The following is a 25,873-nucleotide window of genomic DNA, read 5'->3' on the forward strand; positions in this document are numbered from 1 at the left end:
TCTCTTTTTTTTAAGACTTTTTTTTGGGGGGGGGTCAAACCTAAGATGTTTATTAGATGGCCTCAAAAATTTACTCCAGAATACTTTGGTGCACAGAGGAGACTCAGTGACTGCATGGAGCCTGGGTCCTGTGGGTGCAAATTAAGCTCAAATCATCACTGCTCCATTGCTGCGCTTTACTGTTGGCGAATTTGTGATGATATGCTGTGTGGTTTACGCTATAAACAGTTTTGCTGTGTGTGTGTGTGTATTTGCCATGCAACAATGTTTTTTCTGTTTCTGTTTCTTGCTCAGGTGCCAAGGGGCAGCAGAATATCACAAACTGGGGCCCTGCAGCCTTTTCTGAAGCAGAGCTCAGTCTGAGGGAGAAACAATGGCAGGAGACGAAGAACCAGGCAACTTAAGCTCAGTAAAGCTGTTGTAAACCATTATCATAACCTTAAACATGTTTAACTAACAAGGGAAAGATGAGACAGGCCTGCTGGGATGTACTGGAACGTCTCTGATGAAGCGTATCTTTGCCGGGATGAAAAGGCATTTTATAATAAGGTGGCATTAACTAATCAATAAATCTCACGTTACCCTGTAGCAAGCACAGTTAGAACTGATAAACTTGGCTCTATGTTAGTGTTGGCCACCATTGATTATCTCTAAAACCACCAACAAGAAAAAGTCACCTCATAATTTAGGGAACGGGATTTAAAATGATAATTATTGCAAAATAACTTTTCCTCAGTAGAAATATGAGAGATAATCAGCACAAAATCAATAGAAGGCATTCGGTTTATATTTTTACACACAGCGTGACAGTGACAATGGGAGTAGTGCCAAACCGAACCAGTGACTATGACAACAAACGCGGACCACGGCTCAAAAGACGAAGACGTTGTTGAACAGAGGGATCCAAAGAATTCGGTATTGTGGAGATTTGTAGCTGTCCAACATAGGAGTGGAATATCATACACTGCACATACGTGCCTTTATGTGAAAGCATGTTTCAACAAAGCCACGTAACACCACAAAATTGTTTTTGCCGTCCTTGCAAAGTGCAAAACTGACAGTTTCTCTGCAAGATTTTACAGTGTACATTTTATTGTAAAAGAAATGATGGCAGTAAGGACAGTGGCTGATTAAAGTAACTGACCCTCCTTAGCAACTCCCTCGCCGGAAGCGTTTCTCTCAGATAAGTGCAGGCACGTGTCGGACATGCGATCCACACGAGTGCAGTTTTACCAAAATGTCAGCAAAACCCACATCAAACCACAGACATCCACAGATTATGTGTAATGGTGAGAAATGTCACAGGGAAAAAGTATTGAACACATGAAGAAAGCGAGGCGCAAAAAGGAATGGAAAGTCATGACACCAGCTGAAATCTATCAGTAATTAGAAAATAATCCTGGCGCTTAGTGCAAATTAATGTCAGCTGGTTCAGTCCAAACCAGCAGCTTATAAAAAGGTGACTCATTACCAATGTGTCACAGAAGAGACTTCTCATGATGGGTAAGACTAATGAGCTCTCTCAAGACCTTCACAACCTTATTGTTGGAAAGCATGCTGATGGCACCAGTTACAGAATTTCTAAAATACTGAAGATTCCATTGAGCACTGTTGGGGCCATAATCCAGAGGTGAAAAGAACATTTTTCACCATAAGCCGACCACAACCAGGTCCTCCCCGCAAGATTTCAGACAGAGGAGTGGAAAGAATTGTCAGAGTTGTCCCAGAGCCAAGGAGCACTTGTGGAGAGCTACAGAAAGACCTGGAATCAGCAGAAGGCACTGCACATCACCCCCAAAACACCATACCAACAGTGAAGGTTGGAGGTGGGATCATCATGTGTGGGGCTGTTTTTCAGCATACAACACCGGCACACTTCATATTATTGAAAGAAGGATGAATTGAAAAATGTACTGAGACATTCCTGATATAAATTAGCTGCCATCTACCAGGATGATGACGATGAAACGCTTCAGCAAGATGATGTTCCCAAACACGCAGCCAAGGAAACTCTCGATTGGTTTCAGCGAAAGAAAATACAGCTGTAAGAATGGCTCAGCCAATCATCTGACCTGAATCCAACTGGAAATGTATGGAAAGAACCAAATTTCAGAGTTTATAGAAGAGAGGTGTGGAATCAGGATTTGATGTTTGTGTGGAAGACTGGGCCAAAATCACACATGAGCAATTTTGAAGCTGTTGTCACCAACACAGGCTTTTGTACCAAGTATTAAACGACTCAATATCAAATGTATAAATTATTAAATTATATAAATTAATTATTAATTATATAAATTAATTAAAAAAAAAATTGTTCAATACTTTTCCACTGTGTCATTTGGCTTGGATGGGTTGTTACAGGCATCTGGAGATTTCATGTCAATGGGACCTTTAGAGATAATTGGTGATGTGTTCAATACTTTACCTGCTGTATACAGAATGTTTGTTGGGTTTTTGCCTATAAATCTTTCTTGCAGTTATTTGCAAACCATTTAAAACTGTAAGAATCGGCAGGATCCTTGTGATTTCATTTTTTATCAATATCTACATTATTGTTTCTCGAACTGACCATAACCATAACTTAGTTTTCCATTTTGTGTTCATGTGTAACACATCCGGCATCTGTACGATGATTGTGGAAGGTGACTTTGAGCTGTAGGACCAATGGGAACCTTACTAGTTACCTTTATACAAAGTTAATAAAGAGTGGAGTACTTGGAAGTTAACAGTGGTCAGTGCCTGCTGTCTGTAAAGGCAGGCCATAGTCAAAATAGACCTGAGCCAACAATATACATGATTTGAAATTGGTTTTAAGACATTCAGCTTTATTAAAAACACAAAAAAGAAAACTGTTCTGTTTTAACAGGTTTCATGGATGGAGAACTGTAAAGTAATATGGCCATTTCAGGCAGCTAATCTGTGTTTTTGGTTTGACTCTAGGAAGAACAAACTATTCATGTAAAACTTGTTTTTGGTCAAATATGGTCCCCCGGTATAATTTTTTTTTTTTTTTCTTTCCTGAATCTCTGCAATGGAGGTGGAGAGTATAAATTTAGCATGACCCACAAAAACACAATAACCTCAGTGACAGGAAATACACAAGGATGAAACACAATGAAACTAGCCTTTAAGCCACGAGTATAAACAATGTGCACACCAGTGCTTTGCACTGTTTTTCTTCTTCCAGTTTGTCTCGACTGTGTCCATGATATGCACTACTTTTGATCAGAGTCTGACCCGTCTAACAAGAATTAGCCAAAGTGTATTTTAGGTTCTTTGTTTTAATCCTTTTAAAGAAGCAGAAACTACTAAAACTGCTAAAAACTACTCTACAAACTAGCCTCCTTAAGATCATTTTTACATTGAAATGTAAGTGTTTGTACATATTTAGTCGACTTTATGTTTTAACAATGTTACCTTCAAAAGAATGTAAACTATCATGTACAATTCACTAAATGTTTTATTGTCAAAGAGCTGTTTTCAATACTTTGTTTCATCAAGATTTCTAAGTGACTCTGGAACATTTCTTGTTCTGTCTTGTCCTGAATATTGTTAGCAGGATTATTTTACTGAAGTCTAACTCCCAGCACAGATGCTAACGGCAGAAAGTTTGTTACTTTAGAACAACCAGTGACTTTGATACTGTAAAAATTCAAAATTGTGATTTTTTTTTTTTTTTAATATATATATGTAAAAAGCTCGAAACTGAACCATATAATAAATCACATCTTGAATAACTGACTTTTTTTTTCTAACACCGTAGAAGAGTTACAACGATCCATTTAACAAGCTTCTTCCACTTATCGAATTCGGGGATGGGGCTCTTGCTCTCAGCAAGGCAGACGAGGTGTATCTGCTAATCTACAGGTAACATTAGACGGACAGATATTTGACCTAAAGGCATTTAAATAAGGTAATGTGCTATTTATCCTAAGGTGAGAAGTGGGAGCATCTAAACATGAAAGACTATAACAAAATGACTTAAACAGGTAAAATAAATAAATATATAGCTCAATTTAAAAAAAAAAAAAAAAAAAAAGTCTCAATCCTCCTACTCTTACTTTTATCTCTCAAACTCCAGATTCACATTTTTTCCATGAAACTTTGGTTTACTTTGACACATCTCTCTCTGGCCAGTCAGAAAGGAATCTGTGTATGAAAGAGGTCAGCTGACTTCCAGTTTGTTTGTGCATTAAGAAATGTTGTGGGAAAAAAGACATTTGAGCGGTTCAAATTAAATATTAAAACAAATTCAAATATGAAATATCCAAATTCAGGTTATATTTGCACATATTTCCTCAGCCTGTACATACGTATAGAATATTCATAACATACTTCATACCGTGTACATTATAACATACCATAATAGACCCATTTCTGTAACATACTTGCATATCTATATTGTTGCTAATATATATTGTAATATATCTATATCACTAAAGCACTTCTGGATGGATGCAAACTGCATTTCGTTGCCCTGTACCTGTGCATGTGCAATGACAATAAAGTTGAATTCTATTCTATTCTACCCTATTAGCCAGTTTATAAAGTAATAACTGTTTTAACCTTGAGTGATCACTAGAGGGCGCTACAGTGCCATAAAATGTGTGCTGTGAGTTTATAAAGCAGCAAAACGGTAAAATGTTAACTGGAGCTCATCTGGGGACAGGATAGTGACAAATGTTGACTTCATTTCTGTGACTTCACTGTCTAAACCTTTAGTTTTATAAAAAAATAAAGCTCATCACTGTCTCATGTCTCCTGTCTGGTTGTTATAATACAGACAAGATCAGAGATACTGCATTTTTCTACAGTTATGTAACAGAAATGACATTAATTAAATTGCCATCCTCGCATTGTATTATTGAGTAATGAGCAACTTACTTAATATGAGGTCCAGCACATACAGGGAGATAACATTAGTCAAATATGAGCCAAATATAAAGACGATGATAATATTTGGAAAAACCAGATGCAAGACAAGAACAGCAAGAATTATGGAAATTTATTTGTATTATTTTAAATGTATCTTTTCGGATTAATCGTTTCAGTGTACCAGAAAGGAATCTGAAAGTACATCTGACATTCTTTGAGTTTCTCTGGGTTTGTTCCAGGAAGTTTAAAAAAACCAAACAAAAAGCAAAACTTTCAAATGTTCCAGTTCCAAAACAACTGATTAGAGTTTATTTAATCCCAGATTTGTTCAGAGTTAAACGAATGCTTTGTGAATGGAAAATAAGGCATCATTATTTAAGACTCTGACACAACGATTCAACATAGCAGTGGGTAAATAAAGAACATCTTATTCCAGCGGAAGCAGAATGTGACCGTGCACATTTATCTTCATCTCACGCAGCAACGGGAGCAATGAATGGCTTGAAATGGAGCACGGGAAAGAGTCAATAAACAAGCATCGCACAGTGTTTATGCGGCAGTTCACTCATTCACAGCGGCACAGGTAAAGCTGAGTTCAAATTTCGGCCGTCTGCCCTATTTAAACGTTTTCTTCTAGATCGCTGAAATTTTAAAGCAGCAAAGTTAAACCACCATGAATTATGGTCTGTTAAGAATACACGCAGCCTATATTTAAAAGCTTACTTTAAATCTTTAAAGCTGCACTACAAACATCCTCAGTCAGAATTACACATAATTCCATGTATGCTGTATTATGCTGTGCTGAAGTTAAATTTTGAATATCTTGAAATTACAGATTTATTTAAACCAAACATGACAGAACAGATTAGACCGACATGGTAATTGTATCATATAAATAAGGTAGACATGAATGCATAATGACTGTTGGCCAATTAAAAGTATGACATTGTATTTTTTTGATGACACAGTATTGACATAATGGCTAATTAAAAAATGAATGGTTAGTAAAACTAATGATAAACTTTACCCAAGCAACATTGGTGCATGCTCAACCATCCAGGTAAGGAAATCCCAAAAAGTTAACTCTGTTCATCAGGACGTAGCATAAAATATGGAAATCCCGATGAAAGCAATGACTTCATTATCAAGACTGAAGCTCTCCTCACCTTAATGTCCAACTCGTATTTGTTTAATTCAGTTAAATTGTATTTATATAGAGCCAAATTACCACAGTGGTTGCATCAAGGCGCTTTATATTGTGAGGTAAAGACCCTACAATAATACAAAGAAGACCCCAGGAGTCACCGGACCCACTGTGTGCAAGGACTTGGCGACAGTGGGGAGGAAAAACTCCCTTTTAAAAGGAGAAACCAGGCTCAGGGAGGAGCAGCTGCCATTACTGGTTGGGGGGTGAAGGGAAAAGAATTCACTTCTGTCTGTCACAATATTTAATTAATCCTAAAACGTCTCAAATGAGGACATAACCAATGGAAACTACGACTTTAAACTGTAATCTTCCCTTTATTTTGATCAGTTTAATATATAAACAGCCATCTTTCTGTACAGTGTTTTTATAAGCTTACATTACAAAGTGTTTTAGTCAGGGTGGCAGCTTTATAATGGGAAACTTTTTGCTACCTTAACATAATTTTCATTATTTCCAAAAAATAGAATATTTTTCATGATGATCTGCATCACTTTGCAGCACCATTTTCAACCTTTCCTTTATTAAAGGATGGTCCAGCGTATCCTGTTTTAAAGGAAGTGTTGGAGGACACTCTGAAGTATCTTTCCTTAGTATTACTGTGCTTTCTAGGTTACTAACTGAGTGACGTGACCTGGAAATGTCTGCTTGCCGGCAATAATAAGCAAAATTTTCTACTTGACCGCAACCTTGATCTGTAGTTAGTCTGCAGCTCACTAATTTTTTCCTCTGTTGCAATCAACCTAGAGTGTCTAATATGATTCAGAGGAATGTGACTGTTCAAAACAGACTAGATTGTAAAGTCTCCACTTTTAGATCACCCCCGCCCCCACACACTCCCCCAGCTTCTCCCCGTATGATCCCCTGCTAAGTTAATTCGCTCCATCCTCTCTCCGTATCGTGCAATAGTCGTTAATTTGAGTGAGACGGGGCAGACCAAACAAACACACACAAAATGCGTTCCCAAATCTGTGGTCCAGATGTGCTCGGCACGTACCACAGCTGCACTAACATTGCTTTTCTGCAACAACATGGCCTGTCAATAACGTCAAATACTGCACCGGATGCACCCCCACCCCCAGAAACGTCTGTATCCCATCATCATCCTTTCCTTTTAAACATCCTCACATTCATCAGCTTGGGGTTATGAGGCTTGTGGCACGTGTGCCGCATTCCTGGGAGGTGATGCGAAACAGAAATGCATTAAATTCCAGATCTGGAATCCATCGCAGGGGGTGTACATGAGCGTGTGTGTGTGTGTAAATATGTCTGTGTATGAAGGGGTGTAGGGTAAAGTGGTTAACAGGTCTCATTGCCCTCTTGAGTATGAGAACATCCGAGTGTCTGAAATGTCTGAGGAATTCAAAATATACAGCATTTGAAGGTTTTAGGAATTCTGGGCATTTACAGCAAATGGGGCTCTCGCAAACCCCCTGGAGCCTGCGGAGGTTTGCGGAGCAGAAGCGTGCTGTTGGGACTGTAAAATAAAATGTCTGCAGAACATTCACTTTCTATCACAGTATCGCATGTGACTTTTCATGGACCCCAGGGGTGTGATGTGAGAGTATTAAGAGTTCAGATAAGCATCTGGTGAGAGAGTAGACAAAAATAGCATATCGCAGCATCTTCACATTGTAGATCTCGAACGGATGATTAAAAGGTCCCCAGAGAATTCCTGTAAGGGTTGACTATGCAAGCAGATGTCTTCCCCTGCCTCATAAAAATGAAAAACACCAAAAGTGGGTCCAGAAGAGTGAGGAATTAACAGCAGCATTCCACTTCACAACAACTACAATAACTATTACTATTAAAAGGCTGTCTTTGCCTCCCTTTGAGACTTCACCTTCGACCTCATTTCACCTGCATGTCAACTTTCTTTTCCAACAGCGTGTTTTTTATCCCGCCGCATCGCCCTCCTGATATTTCACAATAGATTTCAGTTGGATTTGTGTAATGTGGGACTTTTAGGTTTCGTGAGGTTCAAGGATGCGAGGATTCGGAATCTGGGACAAAGGATCTGGCTCCAATCAGAGCATCAGACTGAGGTTGACTCTGCACCCACAGGAAGGCCAAACCCGAGGCCGCAGAGGACAACTCAAACCCATCTTTCTCAATTGTTCATACTAGATAAAAATATCTCCTGGCAATGCAAAGAGCCAAGCTAAAGGTGAGCCTTGTGCCACTCTGACCTTAAATTTGTGTTTTTACCAACATAGGTCAAAAGTTACTCGTAATACATGCAAGAGTTCATGAACCAGTCATCTTGCCTCCTGTAAATATTATGCAAATGGACATACAGATGAATACAGGTGTTTAAGCTGCACACCTGACACGAATACCAGCACTCAAATGCATGTACTTCCTGCCTGGAAACACGGAGGACACAAATGCAGCAAGCATGCAATTGTACCTAAATGTGCTACAGATAAGAAGAAGAAAAAACACCAATGCACGCACGCACAGGCAAAGTTTTAATTCAACTCAGTCAGAGGAAAACTATAACAGGGAAGCAGTGAGAAGTGACTGCTCGGCTGAGTGGTCCAACTCCATCGATGAGGAATGCTTTACGTGACAAGACCGCAAGACTTCAAAAGTCAGCATGAACACAAAAGAATGTGTGGCAAGGCGCAAATATAAAACACAAGTGTTCCTGTTAAGAAAAAACCTACAACCCCCCATGGACTGCACTGCACTCGTTCCAGCACATGAAGTTATTTCTTTTTTCCGTTGAAACCGTCTGACTTTTTATGACTAAGCCAAGTTTGGAGTTGGCCTCCAACCAAAGCATTGTTTACCAGCATCCGACTTAATTACAGCTTTATGAAATCGTGCTAAAAATATCCAAGAGCAGCAGGCTCGAAGAAAAGAAGTCAACGAGTCAGCAGAGCTCTCCTTTACCAGGTGAAAGTCGTGCATGTGTGCGCGTCGGGGGTGGGGTTACCTGCACAGTACTGTCAGCATTTCTTTATTGATGACACACCCTTCCTCCAGGGTCATGAAGGTAAACATAGGGCTGCTATTTCAGACTGGAGAGGAACAGAAGCTGCTTTGTCCTCACACCCAAAAAGAAAAAAAGAAACCACAACAGGAGAGCATGGCACTTAATCTTAACTTCTCAGGCTTTGAATGTGGAGCTCTGCCTCCAGCATCCTCACTGGCAGTTTATGTTGAACAAACGTTTGAGTAAATGTGACCTCCTCTCAAAAAAGATGCCATGTTTGTGTACATTTTTAATGAGCAATGATGAGGAAGCTGCTTTGAATGTGTAACAGTTACTTGACATTGAATGCTGTTCAACTACATTGAAGCTAGTTGAGGAAAAAGTAGGTTTTACATTTTTGAAATTGACAGTGTACGGTGATGTGAAGGTACAAAATCTTAACATACAAACGTTTGTGTTTATTTCAACGATGGCTCATTTATTCAGAGGTCATCCAGAAAAATATAATGAACTACTTTGTTCTGGATAAAATGTAGAAAAGTCAGCTCAGCTACTGAATATAATGGCCACCAGTTTCAGCTTGCATAGCTCACAGGTAAAAGCTCGAGTCATGCAGAACAAGTCAGTGTTGTGTATTTGCATAAGGCTGTGGCGATGCTCATCCACGATGACAATGCTGCTGATTGAGCACCACCCTGCACTACACAAGGGTCCAGTGTGTTGCTTGTGCTGGCCTGATGAGTGCTTTGCCCAGTCGTTCACAGCCACCAGGATGAAAGAATAAAGAGAAGAAGGGTTCAGCTTAGAAGGAGAAGGGTACTTTTTGGGTTCAGGTATAATCCAAAAATAATTTAATTTAGTGTGCAGATAGTTAACTACATAGAAAAGGATTAAACTTATGTAAGCAAAATGTATGAATATTATTACCTCCACCGAGGAGGTTGTGTTTTTTGTAGTATTTGCATGAATGTGTGTCACTTTGTCAATCTGTAAACACCATAGCTCAAAAGGTTTTGAATGAATTTTAAAAAAACGTTGTAGGGGTGTAGAGTGGGGTCATGTTAACAGTCCATTATAATTTGCTTTACATCCACCAAGGTCTTTAAAGTCAACCGAATCATTTATTGGCTGAAAAATGACAAACAGCCTTTTAACTATGATTCTTACAACTGTGGTTTGTATAGTCGACATATATAAAGTACTGCATAAAGATTTAAAACATCAAATATGGGTATAAAATATCAAATTTCACATTTGACCTCTGACCTCTCCTTCAAAGTCTTTTTTTAAGGTACTTTTTGAGTATAGTTGATGAATTTGATTATAGCTTTGTTATGCACATTGCAATAACAGGTTATAACCTTCTAAGATTTTCAGTACATGCACTATGTTCCCGAATAAGTTCTTTTTTGGGAAGAAAATAAAAATGTGTCATATTATTATTAATTATCAGAAACTATGCGTTAAAAAAACACCTACTCACAATCGTTCCTCCACTAAATATCCTATGTTATATAAATATCCTATTTATGTTGTAACCTGTGAGAAATTAGCAATCAAAAGACAGTTTTATGTGATTCTGTGCAAAAATACAATCACATTATTATAATTAGGAATAATTCAAATAAAAGGTAAATGAACAGCATTTTCTCATCCTTCCAAAGTGCTTACCACTGCAAGCCACTTTCAGCCACTTACACTTTTCATCTAGTCACAGCCTTTCTTCACCTCACACACACTCACGCTGATGATACACTGGGGGTGTTTAAGGGGTTCAGTTTCTTGCCCAGATGCCAAAATATTTTATAGTTTTTACAGTGAAAAGCACAAACATTCCACAAACTCATGAATTTCACATCATAACGTTATAAATTATGGACAGAACTTCCTGGTTGTGCGCCTGGCATTTAATGAACATAAGAATGATCTGGCCATGCCTGAATGAACCCATTAGGAACATTTATGTAACTGATAATAAAGCCTGAATGACAAAAAGAGAAATGAAGCCATAAATGTTATGTATTCCATGCGTGTAACAACCGTCACAGGCAATGAAACAACAGAGGTGAGGTAGTGCTCGAAAGAACACGTCTAGAAAAAATAAAAGTCCAAATGAAATCCACACGTTACACAATCCTTCTCTCCACTTCATTTGAAAGTCATGAAACATGTCTTAAACTATAAAGTTGTAATGAGGACAATATGACAGTAATCCTTTGGTTCCAAAACTACAGATTAACTCCCCAGTTCTAATGAGGTGTTATACAATCGCTTAGCTCGCTGGAGTGCCAGGTTCACATTTCAAATAGGCTGCATCACCCAGCGTGAGTGATGGTCAGCGATGCTGGCAAGATTTGCTGTTTTGATCCCTTATGGATTCAGCGTCGGGTGATGCTCGCTTCCTGCATGCAACGCTGGCGTGACAGCGATGACTCACGATGGCAGAATGCGATGAAGCAGGAAAGATCATTTCCAATTACACGATTAGCTTCGGAAGAATTACTATAGTAAACATGCTATTTTCAGAACACATTTTTGGGCCACTTGTGGGATCTCTCAGAATTGGAGAAGACAACGTGGAATAAAGCCCCGAAACATCTTGGAAATGCGATCTACATTTTCTCCACTTGTTGCCTTAGTGCAAAAATAAACAGGATAAACAAGGCAGCAAGGAGTACACACCAGTGAACCACAGCAGCATGACCACTCACAGATGCACGGATGTTCTGAGTAACTGATGATCTTATGATGACAGAACATGTGAAGTTAATCTGGACCCAATATTTAGTGTGTTGGATATGAGAGGAATGGGCTCGCCTGAGAGTCAAGCTGTTAAGGCCAGGTGACTGGGTTTGAGCCAGTGCAGGGAAGCAAGACCATAAATCAGTATCACAGAATATTTTAAGATTCTGGCAGGATACCCCTGTGTTATTTATATTACTATTATTTTGGTATAAGTGGCCCTGTACGGAAGAATAGGTCATTCTTCTGTCAGGCCAATGTGGAAAATAAAACATGTTGTATCATAATAAAAAAAAAAGAAATTAAACATAAACCAAACCAATAAATATCATCCTCTTAAGCTTGTTCACAAAGGTTAAATACAGGATGTGTGATATAGTGTTTGGTTATGGTTGGTTACTGGGTTTTTTTTTTTGGTGCTACCAGTTAGAGCAGAGATCTGAAGCTTTAAAAGTGTGGACATACCCTTTCACAAACTGAAGGCACAAATTCATTTGTCCTCAGGAGAAACAGCTGTGATTAGGTTTGCCTCACCTGTTTTCCTGTCACTGTTTGCGGAAATGAAGCAAAACAAGTCCAATAAATTTTTATAAGTGAAATTGCAAACAGCAGACATGACTCTTTAGATAAATCTGTGGTCTCTTTTCTTCATTTCTATTCTGTTGTTAAGATATGTGAAACACTGATTTCATTTATGAAATAATAACCAGCACACTGGTACATGTGGTATACTCAGTGTTAGTTTGAGTATTTCTGAAATGGTAAAGCTTGTGAGGTAGTCCTGGTTTTGACCAGCAGTACTTAACAGTGGATGGGACACACACACACACACACACACACACACACACACACACACACACACACACACACACACACACACACACACACACACTCTAAGGAAAAGTTGGTTAAGGAGTTGAAACATGTTCAAGGAATTCTAACTCAAGACTGACACAACTTAAAATTACAGTTGCTAAAATCTCACCACTAGATGTCAGTAAGTTGCAGATGCAGTCAACTGAATTTTGTTTTCTTAACCCTCCCATGTCAAGTACATAGCTACGGTGGACGCTGCAGGACTAACAACTCTATAAAACTTTGTGAAAGAATTCGGATTAAGTGTATGAGTCATGATGACTGATGATGTTAGACTGAGGTGAGCCACAGACAAAAAAATTCAGTTAGATGGAACTGGGATGTCCATCAATTTGTTGGAAAACACAATTACAAAATTCGTTTTTTTCTGTTCAATAAGCCCCAAAATGACTGACTGTACCTTTAAAGGCACAGCTTATGCTGCGGTGACACCTTCAACTCTGCTGTGTCTACTCAGAGTTAAACTGTGTCTGAGTGAAAATATATCTGAGTTTAATAACAACAGACAAGAAATGTTCAAGGTAAAAGAACTTTTCTCTTTTTTTTTTTTAACCTAGCAGGGATGAGGGGACGCCTATTGTTGAACAAAACAAGCGTCTCTGGCATTAAACTGAGACGTTTACAGAAAAACAGGACAAGTTCATGAATATTGTTTGAGTTCATAAAGCTGAAAGTAGCAGTAGCAAAAGAAAGAAAGAAAAAGAAACAATAACAATATGGCTCCACAATAGACTCCACCAGTGCACATGTTAGCAAAGCTGGTAAATAAACAACAACCCCCACCCACCCCCTTTAAATATTGCCAGAAATGTTTTTTTCTTTTCTTTTACCAAGAATGGCCTTAATACTCTGTCCTAGAAATATAGCTATGTTAAAAAAAAGCTGCAAATTTCACAACATTATTCAAGGAGGGAAGAAAAGCAGCTGAGAGTTGGAAAGGTTCAGTCTTCAAATCTTCACAAGAAAACAGCACCTGCAGAGTCAGAGACGATATTAAAACGCTCAAATGTTGCTCGGTGGTGGTTGTTTTGATACCGCGTGTGTCAGGCAACTAACAGGTGTGAATCTGTGAAATATTTTATCTGAATATTTGATCATAATTTGGTTCGTTAATGCCAGCTTGTTACAAAAGCATGCATGTCAGAGGTTGTTAGCACGAGCAACAGCTGTTTTGAAATCAAGCAGAAGCACGACGCCCGCGCTGACAACACAATGTTGTGTGAGATTTCTATAAATGTTTACAAGACTAAGAAGTAAGATATTTATTGGCCAATGGTGCAAATGTAAAATTTATCTGCGCGGTTGACAGCGTTGTTAATAAATATCAGTCAAGACTCTGCCAGCTGCTGAAGTTTCTGGCTCTCAAAGCCCACTTTCCATCCTACATCCCACCCATTGGAATTTTAGGAGTCTCCAAATGGATCCCTGACGAGGGAAAAAAGCTAATTTAGGTGTAGGGTGTTGTGGGATACATCTAAATACAACTAAATGACCACTGATGCAGGAGGTAAAATGAGCGACCCGTAAACACGATCGCTCAAGCTTTAAATTTTGTAGCGGTGTATGTTGATTCGTGTTAACATTGGAATAAAATTTAGCTTAGATCCACCAAGGTCTTCAAGACACAAAACCTTATAACTTAGAAACTACGATTCTTACTTCTTACATGCGGTGTGCATTATCAACAGAAAGTCCCATTTAAAGGTTTAAAATGTCACACGTGACCTCTGACCTCTCCTTTACTGTCAGTAGATTGATCGGGGATAATAATGCTACACAGAACTATTTAAAATGATGTTTCTTCCTGTCATTGTTTGTATTGAGAGTGTGTAGGCATATGGGAAATAATATTTGGGGATCCTAAACATCATGTCATGTTGGACTGCTGACCTCTTCTTCAAGGTAAAACCTTCAACTTTTAAAATGTGTTTTATCTGTAAAAGTATGCTTACATTTTGCTGCTTTTCTGCTTTTGTTTTTATTTGCAACATTTAGGAAATGAAATCTAACATGATGAAAATGGATTAAACTGGTGACTCCATCAAATGGACCAATCTGTATGCAAGAAGGCTGTGTCGGGGAAAAAGGAATATAAACCAGAATTTTCTTTTATTTTTCTGAATTAAAGCAAAAAGTCTAGATTGTGAGTTTAATGTGATCCCTGTTTCCTTTTGGTGTAACTGAGTTTGACATCAAGCAACATGCTGAACAAAAGTTCCCAATCTGGAATGAATATTATGTAACATTTAAATGACCAGCTGTTTTATTTGGTACGTCATACTGGGAATGAGTTCTTTGGCCTTCAGAACCTGACTTCATTTTTTAACCATCCTAACAGATTTTGCTCCACATTCAGAATCAGAATCAGAATCAGACAGGGTTTTTTTGTTTTTTTTGCCAAATGTTGAGCAGGTTTACAACATTAGGAAATTGCTGCAGTACTTAGTGCAAAACATACTGTAAGACAACACTTAAATAAACATAAAAATAAGTGCTAAGCAGATAGATAAATACATGAATTTCCTGTAAAAGGTGCTCTGTTGGATTGAGATCTGGTAACTGTGGAGGCCATTTGAGTGCAGTGAACTCATTGTCATGTTTAAGAAACCAGTTTGTGATGATTTGATCTTTGTGACATGGTCCATTATCCTGCTGGAAGCACGCTGTCATAAAGATGAACACAGTCAGTACAAATACTCAATAAGCTGTGGTATTTAAATGGTGCTCAGTTGGTGCCCAAAGTGTGTCAATACAATATATCCCACACCACCAGGCAGGATGGATTCATGCATTCAAGTTGTTTATGTCATAGCATGACTCTGCCATCTCAATGTTGCAGCAGAAACTGAAACATATCCAACCAGCCATTGTTGTTCCAAATATTTGTTGTCCAATTTCATTGTGTTTGTGTGAAAGATGGCCTCAGTTTCCTGTTCTTAGCTGAAAGGGTTGGTCTTCTGCTGCTGTAGCCCATCGTCTAATTTAAGAGAAGAGGTGCTCTTCTGCATATTTTGTTTGTAATGATTGATTGTTTGGGTTAATTTCACCCGGTCGTGGCCCTCTGAACACTCTCATCTCATCTCTGGCATCATATTTTCTCTTCTTCCAGGCCGTTTTCTATAAACCTTATAGATGCTTATGTGGGGAAAATCCCAGTAGATTCAGTAACACTCAGACCAACCCGTCACTTTAGGAGCGACCTAAATCAATACTCATGTTAACTAAAAGTTGAACAGGGATACATAACAAAGTGCCAGGTGAGGTGATTTGAAATGAACCAAGCTACATTATCCATTAATGTAGCTTGGTTTTTTTTTCTTGCTTTATTGGCTAGGCAGACAAAAAACTGGAAAAATAAGTCATTAAATGCTACTGAAAAAACAAAACAAAAAATGAAATGGAAGATATGGATTTGTGGACAGGTGTGTTTTAGACACATAACAAGTTGAAAGTATCTATAACTGATTGATTGATTGTAATCTGTGTAATCTGTGTGTCTGTTTTCCAAACAGAAAAAACCCTCATATAATAACTTTCTGTTTGTTGGAAAGGAACAAGAAGGAATGTAAGGGCCCCACATTTAGGAAAGCACAATTCCAAGAAGAAGGCTATTGCATACCAGAGCAAAGAGTTAATAAAATTCCTACAGTGCCTGCCCTTTTATCTCAGTAGTAATAAAAAAAGAGTGAAATAAGTAACTATGAATAGACCATGAATATCACATAATGGATGTCTGCCAAAAGTGAGCTCACACTGTGTTCTACTGACCCTTGGCTGTGGAAGTATATCAGATTCACCCGTCTCCAAACCAAACACTACACTGTCTTTGAACTTGTCAAAATGTATTAATGAACAACAACAACAACAACAAACTGATTTGGATTAGTACACTTTGTTTTGGAAATTCTGCAGCAGGAAATGCGCCAACAGCTTGCAAAGCAAATAAAGTACAACTAATTTAAGAACGGGAAGGGATCACGTTGAAACAGATCACTGACTCATCTTTTGGCCCATGAAAGCTGCAGTGGCGTTGCCATGACACCACAGTGTACATGTATTCTTGGCATCTAAACTCCGATAGACCACAAAGCTGACACCTGACAGCGGTACTAAGCTTCTAAAAAGTTACATCAGCTGCTTGCAGGTCAATACATGTTGAAGGCAAGATATTATGAACAAACTGGGAAGAACTTTTAATCTACTACTACTAATACAGTTCATCAAAAGACGCAGAGAAAATAGAAAATGTCTTCACTGCTTTTAAAAGAAGCTTGTTTGTCATAGTTTATTAAACAGAGTCACTGTTGAATATTTGTTTAGTACTGTGCTATAGCTTTTAGTAGGGTAGTATTGCAGTATTATATTATACTAGGGAATTTAGAAATTATATCTCCTAACTTTCTCTATAAAAAGGTACTTTTTGCAATTACCCAATGCAAATTTCAACTAAATAAAATTCACCACTAAAGGGCAGCGTTTCACCAAAAACATATATTATAAACTGCTGTGGGAAAAATTTAAACGCAGCATTTATTTTGAGATCCGGTGCAAACTGTTTGGTAGATAGCTATGAAGCACAAACTGTCTACTCCAGTGGAAAGCTCCCCTGACACTTTCATTTTTAGAATTGTACCTTTTTTTTTTGTAAATCCCCAAAAGTTGATTCTGGACGAGGCATTTTCAGTGGAAGAAATGTTTTGTCACTCATCCAACTGACTTCTTCAGTCTCCACTAAGTCACTTGGATGAGCGACGAAACGTTTCTCCCACTGAAAACGTTACATCCAGAAGAACAAAATCAACTTTGGCCCCACAGGAGTTAGTGTAAGAGCTGGAGTTGGAATAACATTCTCTTACCATTATTTGCTGTCCCATTTATTAGAACATCTGTCCTTCCACACTAATGTCAGTTTATTTGTAAAATCCTCACATACTGTATATGGGTTTTAAAAATAAGTAGAAAAGAAAAATAAGATACTGTACGCCTACCCTAGATATAATAATCTTAGGCTTGATCTTTACATGTTGTATTTAGAAACAAGAAAACTTCTACACCCATTGCTCTTAACCCGCCACAGCAAGTTTCAGGTTAGCACAATATATGCAGCTGTTGAAACACAAGCAACAGCAAAGACGATAAACTTCTATGGGGGATACAGGAACAAGGCCTCTAGAACACAGCACAGATGATTCATTTTACCACACCTTCTTTTTAAGCCTGTTGTTGCCACGACCACAGGAGGTGCAGTTTCAGTTTCTGCGGGTAATAAGCCTGTGTACATACAACACATAGTCGGAACCACAATTGGACCCAGAAGAAAGACAGATGCATGCGTTCATGCATTGGCTTTACAATTTTCAATACTACTTGTATTGTGATCATTTATTTAAGTATTTGCACCATCAGGGTGTGCCAACAAAAAGGCAGCTCAGCTTAGAGAGAAAATAAACAGTAATCTACACACAGTCCGTGTTTATTGGCTTCAAATCTTGACATTTCCACAGTTTTTAACATCGCGTTTCTCCAGCCTGGGAGCACACCACCAAAACCTACAGTGCCATTAGCCACGCACTGTACTTTTTAAAAAAAAATTACTGTGGGGACATAAAGGCCCATCAAACAACTGAACATCTGGCCTACTTTGCTTGTGGCGAAGGCATTTATAGTTGAGTTAACAGAATCGGTTCTTTCAAGGATGTAAAATTGGCGCACTGTGAGGCAGTTACTCATTCTTTTTTTTTAAGGATGCTCCAAACTAGCCACTAAAGAGATCATTACTCAAATGTTTTACATGGAAGAAAAGGACAGGCTGCCAAAAAGACGTCTAAGGCAGTTTACGGGCAGTATTTTCTGTGGAAGGGAGTGAACTTCCTTTTCCTGGACTTTGGCTTGTGTTAAAAATAGTGCGTGTTGTAGAAATGCACTGCAATCAGAAATAGATCAAATCCATAGAAGCATGGTGTGGGTTGTGATATGTAACATCGAGTCAAGTCGAGCTGATTTTAAGTTTAATATTGTAGTAAATTAAATAATAAATTTAATAGCTAACCTTAGCCGTTAGCTCGTATCATTTTTTCACATTGCACCGCTAATTAATGAAGCATTTTATGGTTTCTGATCATTCAACATAGAGTACATGCCTGGCAGCTACATCCCCAATCTGGAGGCCTAACCAAGTTTTTTTTTTCTTTATTTTGGTAATTTGCAGTTTTGATGCAAAGATCGGCCTCTTAAATATCTGAAAACGTTAGCTGTAGCGGACAGAGATCAAAAAACATGTTTAACCTTTATACACTTCGTTAATTAGGATGCCTGCAAGCAGCTACCAGTGATTGAGAGCAGCACTTTGAACGATTTAAGAGATCACTTGGAAGTGCACAAAAGCACACTCTTCTTTCCTAAATTGCCACACTGCATGCGGTTGCCATAACAGCACAGCGCTAATTTACACATGGTTAGCTTTTTTCAGCTATTTAAAACTAACAGATGGCTCGCTAACACTCAAACGGAGTCATCCAACACACACATTTCAATTTATTTCAGTTATTAACACATTTAAACCCAAAATAACTGCCTTAAAGCATGCAAGACCACAGAGTGTCCTCTGTTAACCCCTCTAAACAACCGATTCCTTCACAGTTGCTGAAAGAAAAGACCAAAAATATGTAAATGGACTTGCAAACAAGTCTTCCATTTACACAATCAAATACAAACCTTTGACAGAGAGAAGCAATGTAGTTAGGTCAATTTGCAAAACCCCTGAAATGCAAAAAATTCTTTCAACACTTTCTCAAAGAGAGAGGTGGGGGGTGGAGTAATAAATCAGAATTATGTAAGTATCTATTAGTCACGCTATTTGCGGACTGCTGTGTCGATTATAGTCTCTATCTACGTGTTTTTGGTCTGACTGACTGTACATGTGGGGTGGATGGGGTTGACATGAACTGTCCCACAGTCCCTCCCACTGGGTATGGCATTCAGGTGCAACTCCCTCCCTTCTACTATAAAGCCTCTCATGTTAGCAGCATAAACTTCAGACTTCAACTCATGGTAAAGTCTTTACAGCTTTCACCAAAAACAACAACAACAAAAAAACCCACACAGCTAAAGTAGTAAAGAACAAACTTGGATGTGCACCATTAATTTTGTACATCACAACACAAACTAGAGCCAGAGGTAAGTGAATTTGTCGCTGATTTCTATTTGAGTAAGTTTTGTAAAGAATTTAAATTCTGCAAAATTGGTGAAAAAATTCTGAATCACTGGAAGAAAATATTTTATTTATTTATGCTGTTCTGTGCAGAAAACTCCACATGTTACTGCAATAATGTGTCTAAAAGAGCTTCATCGTTCAGATGTTGTGGTAATAGATAAGGCATGACCGCTTCAGTGCCATTTCTGTCTGTTTACCATTGGCAGCTCCCAGCCAACATGAGATTATCTCTGCACACCATCATCTGCTGCTGTGTTTTCACCACAGTCCTGCCATTGGTAAAAGGGGCCACAGGAGAGACCAACGCCAGCCTGAGAAAAAGGTAAGCTCTCAGAACATTGTGTTCATTCTACATTCATCTAGTAGAATAAGATGCCCACTGTTGGTAACACAAGGAACTTTTATGCCAAGTAGATTCTGAATTTTAGTTTTTTCTTGACATAAGGGATCATTAAGCCAATAATGATAGATATATGTTTTTTTTTTACTTGAATATAGTATAGCTACATCAGCACTACATTTCATAATGGGCAAAGTTGTAGTGTCTTCAGTGGACACTGTCTCTGAATGTCTTTGACATTTATTCATTGCAATTTCCTTTTACTCACTACATGTACGTGTGTATGAACATATTTAGATTGTATAAAGTGCTTTGAGTGGTTGAGTAGAGTAGAAAAGTGCTATATATATATCACTTAACATCAGTGATAATGTGACAGAGTTGAAGTTTTGTGGTTAACTACCTGTTTGATCTTTGTGGCAGGTCTAGAGTATGGCTGCAGAGCCATATGAAGAGAGACTTGCGCAGTCGCTTAGTGACAGGCGATGACCAACATTTTGGTGGACCGCAGCAGGACAGGCTTGCCAAAACTCTCCCAACCCCATCAAGGTAACAAGAAACATTGGATTGGTGACCTAGAGTCACATAGTCATTCAGTGTGCTCCTAGTTATTTTCCTACTTAGAATACCCCCATGGCTGTCATTTGTGAGAGGTGTTCAAATTTTAAAAGTGTTAAAATTCAGAATTTTGAAGCATCTATTTTTGTTCAAGACGCTACAAATGAAGTCTGAAAATGATCCATTCTCTACTGGATAAAACATGCAAAAATCTAGATATGAAACATTTTGGATTTTACACACTGTGAACATATTATGTGTTGCCAAGCTAGACTTAACAGCACCTCTAAAGCAGTAAATCTTCCCCTTTTTTCCAGCTTTGGCCCAAATATAAGGTCCAGGAGGTCAACGTCAAGTCAGTCTGGTTGCCTCCTAATCACATGTATATACCACGACTTGTTCTACCGATTGAGCCTGACAAAGAAGAACGCTCAAACAGACACCACTGCTCCTAAATCAAAGATGGGACCGGGTGGCTTTGGACGTCGCCGCCGCTCACTTCTGGATGCCACTCAGCTCATCCTCGAGACAGGAACGCATAGATGGAGCACGGAAACTGGTCAGCGAGTCAGCAACCCCAAAAGCACCCACATGGTGGCCTAGGGCAGGCATGAGAAAGCAAAGGAGAGTCCCTGTTGGGGTTATGTGAGCACTGCAGATGAAGATTAGTCCACGCAGAACTTTTATTCCACAGATTCGGCGCTAGATATAGCGAAAGACTGGCTGCTACATCTGCACAGCCCATCGGAGGAAGCTCAAACCACTCTGGATGAAAGGAAGATTGAAATAAATCAAACTGAGACGTTTGTGTGCACATGCTTAGGTTCAGGTTTCAGTGTCTCTGAACAAGTGTTTGATTTATTGATGAATTCAAGCCAGACCTATGGGACTTGACAAGAATGTCTGTCTCTTCTTCAGCATCCAAAGCGAGCTTGGCAGCTGAGACAGAAGACAATTCATGTGGATCTTCTCCGAAACACAAAGCTTGGAGGAACACATTCTGCAACAAGGGAGCCTTTTTATTTTACTTTTTCTTCAAGGAATCAGCATTACTGGGCCCCAAACTATCAAATGCAGAATCCTCACAAAACTGAACTGAATGTATCGAATTGCTTGTTAGCTACAATTTTTATATATAGATAAACATATAAAATATGTACCTTATATGTTAAAATATGAAAGACTACCTTATAATGTATGCAACTATAATTTCCAACAACAAAACTACATATTAAACATCTTTAGTTTAACTTCAGTGAAGTATCTGATGTATCTGAAATGTGTCAATTTTTTTGTTTTGCTTTTTTATTTCTATGTATGTATCTAAACAATGAGTTGTACCATTTGCCTTCACTTGATTACACCTTTTTGGAACTTACTCATATTTAACATGTGTTATGCATATTTATCTGCACCTGAAGCAAAGCAGGCCTTTTAGTTTGGGGCTGAGCTTTCACTTAAAGGGAAGGAGAAGGATTGATGAGCTGATGAAAGTGCTGTGCTGCCATCTAGCTTTGCAGCAGGCTTATGTGTAACAAATGCAGGCCAAGCCATTTCAAAGCATCTACTTTGGTGTGTTAAATGTTAGGTTTATCGCCTCCTATATTTGAATGTTATAAATCATAATCATTTGCTCACAATTCAGCTGAAATTACTTGAAAAGGTATTACTGAACCAGATTAATGTCTTGCTTCGAATACCAGGAACTGTAATAATTTTCAGTAATAAATGAACAAATAAAACAATAAAATAAACTTGAAGAAACCTTTCTTCTGTGATCCACATCAATTATTTACCTTGTGTGTGTCTGTGTGTGCGTGTGTGTGCGTTCGTGTTAGGGGGAAACACATGGCGTGTCCCTTGTCATTTAAGGATTGCGTGTGCTGTTTAATAAAATTAAACTCTGAGTCATATTGAGAGCAAAATATGTGACCCAGTGGTTTACATTCCATTCTAAAAATAGCACTACTCATCACCTGCACTGTCTCAAGAAACACATGTACTAAAATTACATTTGTATTGGGTAAACATGTTGCTCGGATTGAGTAAGTTCGACCTCTCGGGACAATAAATTACGTTTTGGCACAAATGTGACAGTCCAAGTTCTGCTTAATGGAGAGGAGAGTGGTGTGCTCTTTTATATATTAGAAACACTTACATGAGGGCTAGAAAGATATAATCACTGTGGAATGTGACCCCCAACCCACACACACACACACACACACACACACACACGCACCTCCCTGTATGCTGAGTGGTCACAGTGCCCTAAAATGATAAACAGATTTGACATAAATGACATAAATTTGACATAAAAACATCAACTTCCCCTCTAGGAGGATTAAATGCTACGATGGTCTCTGGCTTTGCTATGGGTTTGTTTGCAAAGAATCCTACAAACATTTGAAATATTCAATTATAAAAAGCTCATATTTCACCCATTGCTGTTGCCTGTGTTATTTAATGTGCAAGTAATGAACAAATGGCACACAGACATGTGAAGTTTTCTTCCTCTTGTCAAGTCCAGTAAAGAACTATCAGTCCACAAAATAAAGATGTTGGAGTGGTTCATCAACATATTGCATGTGCAGTATCTTGAAAATGGTCAAAGTACACCCTTTCATTTCTAAGGATTTACATATCAGGACATACAGTAAAAGCCAAATTGCAGAAGCTGTGTATGCAAAACTAAGCTGCTGCCATAGGAATTCAAAGCTTAGGTAACAACCAGGTGCTGTTAATCAAGTGCACCAAATTAACTGATCAACAGCAAGTTTGAGTGCCTCAATAAAAACACAGACATGCCGTCAGTTTGCTGTGGAGCATTGAGGTACATGTTAATACGTTAAAACGTTACTCATCCAAGTGACTTCCTCAGTCTCAGCTGACTGCAGGTTTTGCCCAATCTTATAAACACTACCTTTGCACGATGACTGAAACCAGCCCACTGAAGGAACATTGGGCTGTGAGGTCAGTTCTTTGATCATTGATATGCACATTTTCACGAGTACTACTTACAGAGTTGGGGAATGGCTGCAGTCAGAGCATTGTAAGATGGTGAAAGATGTCTTTCCCTTTTCACATAAATGGCCTCCTTGACTCTCTGCTCAAACCAGCATTCCTCCCTGTCCAGGGTATATACATCCTCATCACTGAATGAGTGGCCCTGGCCTGTAGGTGTAGACAGACTGCGGAGTCCTGGCCTGATGAGTTAGCTCTTCTGTGTTATGACATCTCGTCAGGCCAGGACTCTGCATTTATGCTAGTTTGAGTCATTATGCACATGTACTGTTTTTCCCACTGAAAATGCTACATCCAGATGAACAGAATACATTTTGGGGGATTTCCTTATCTGGAAGATAGAGCATGCATCAGGACACTCGACTTTTCTAGTGCATACAATACCATCAGGCGAACCCTCCTGGGTCATAAGCTGACAGGAATGCAAGTGGATACCTCTCTTGTGACCTGGATTATTGATTACCTGACACGAAGACCACAATATGTGTCTTCAACACTGTGTGTGTCTGACAAGATGATCAGCAACACGAGGCCACCACAAGGTACCGTCCTCTCCTTTCCTCTTCAGCCTCTACACCAGCGGTCCCCAACCTTTTTTGCGCCACGGACCGGTTTATGCCCGACAGTATTTTCACGGACCGGCCTTTAAGGTGTCGCGGATAAATACAACAAAATAAAACTAGTACCGGTACCGAAAAAAAAGATGATTTATTCATAACACACGTGAAAAGACCCAGGAAAACCGAGTAAACGATAAAAACGATAACAAAATAACACTGAAAACCGATAAAACCCCTGAAAACCATACATTTCACACCTGAGCCTCAACTCTCGCGGCCCGGTACCAAACGACTCACGGACCGGTACCGGTCCGAGGCCCGGGGGTTGGGGACTGCTGCTCTACACCACAGACTGCAGCCACTACACAGAGACCTGCCATCTTCAGAAGTTTTCTTATTACTCTGCAGTGGTTGGATGCATCAGTGAGGGTGATGAGTCAGAGTACCGGGCTGTGGTTGACCCATTTGTCACATGGTGTGAGCAGAATCATCTGCAGCTCAACGTGACAAAGACCGAAAAATTGATCATAAATACCTTGGAGAACACATAGATAATAAACTGGACTGGGACCTTAAGTGCATGAACGCATGTCTGCAAATGTGAATGAAGTGAAGCAACGCTGAAAAGATGAGTGAGCCAAGTTTTCTCCACAACAATCTGAGAGACTGATATGTCATACAGAAAATGATTACTTCAGCTTATTTGTGCTAAAGGTGGGTCTACAAGCTATTAACAGATGGGCAACATGATGCTATGTCAACACAAGACAACCCCGAGTCTCCACTTTTGTGTTAAAAGTTCGGACTTCAAACTTTATACCAGTTTTTAAATTGTGTTGATAAGCTACGTAAAACCAGTTATGCTAAAAATGTACATAATGTTTTTCCTGAATACTATCTTTATGTTTACTGCAGGAAGAAACTGTAAAAACAGCGTTTTCTAAAGAGAGCGCTCGAAAGTGATACACCTCCTGCTTTCAGGTCTGCAGGTATCAGGCTTATAATGTTTCATTTATCTTATAGTGGACAGAAATTATTGTTTGAAGTGGCAAAATCCTCAATCCTGATTGAGGTTGTCATGAATAAATTATGACAACCTCAATCAGGATTTTTTTCTTAAGTATTTTTATTCATCTTTAGGCATGAAAAGATGAATAAAAATACTTAAGAAAAAAATCCTGATTGAGGTTGTCATAATTTATTCATGACAGGGTTAAATAACAATAATTGCAATGGAACACGTCATACATCTATAGGCACATTAAACCACCAGTGGGCGGCAGGGTATGGAGTGACACATCGGTGTCCATTGTAGTTGTTTATGTGCAAGTATACCATCAGCACTGACACCAATACAAGAAAACAGCACAGCTGTCCACTGTAGTGACCACTATGCGTGAAAGGGCTAATTACTTTAGCAAAGTAAGTTGCTCAACACTGCTAATAAAAAATAACAAACTGCAGTGCACCAATGTTAAAGTAATATCAACATTTTATAAATTTAGAGTCACCCTAAATTTGAAGTTTGACCAGTTTGACCTGT

General features: G+C 38.8%; 2 protein-coding genes across 2 annotated transcripts in view; both read left to right on the top strand.

Annotated features, from left to right (window-relative positions):
• Positions 1 to 4,752, top strand: part of swap70b (switching B cell complex subunit SWAP70b) — a 36,546-nt gene extending 31,794 nt beyond the window's left edge. Inside the window, exon 12 of the mRNA XM_085282971.1 lies at positions 295 to 4,752. Coding sequence (XP_085139097.1) covers positions 295 to 404 — 110 coding nt within the window. The 3' untranslated portion in view covers positions 405 to 4,752. The remainder of the gene's footprint in view (positions 1 to 294) is intronic.
• A 14,930-nt stretch (positions 4,753 to 19,682) lies between these two features.
• Positions 19,683 to 22,501, top strand: admb (adrenomedullin b). The gene is made up of 4 exons (XM_085281140.1): positions 19,683 to 19,814; positions 20,058 to 20,173; positions 20,615 to 20,740; positions 21,067 to 22,501. Exons 2-4 carry the CDS (start codon positions 20,070 to 20,072, stop codon positions 21,350 to 21,352), a joined length of 516 nt encoding a protein of 171 aa, XP_085137266.1. The 5' UTR covers positions 19,683 to 19,814; positions 20,058 to 20,069; the 3' UTR covers positions 21,353 to 22,501.
• The last annotated feature ends 3,372 nt before the right edge of the window (positions 22,502 to 25,873 follow it).

The sequence above is a fragment of the Mchenga conophoros genome, linkage group LG7 (assembly GCF_057382185.1).
Source record: "Mchenga conophoros isolate Kocher_MC1m ecotype Shallow Benthic linkage group LG7, M_conophoros_male_GT1.1, whole genome shotgun sequence".
NCBI classification, from domain to species: domain Eukaryota; kingdom Metazoa; phylum Chordata; class Actinopteri; order Cichliformes; family Cichlidae; genus Mchenga; species Mchenga conophoros.

What these genes read in the sequence shown, in the direction of transcription:
- admb (XM_085281140.1), top strand. Translation starts at nt 20,070, where the DNA reads ATGAGATTATCTCTGCACACCATCATCTGCTGCTGTGTTTTCACCACA. An exon ending in AACGCCAGCCTGAGAAAAAG is followed by an intron (nt 20,174 to 20,614) that starts GTAAGCTCTCAG and finishes TCTTTGTGGCAG; the next exon opens with GTCTAGAGTATGGCTGCAGA. An exon ending in ACTCTCCCAACCCCATCAAG is followed by an intron (nt 20,741 to 21,066) that starts GTAACAAGAAAC and finishes CCTTTTTTCCAG; the next exon opens with CTTTGGCCCAAATATAAGGT.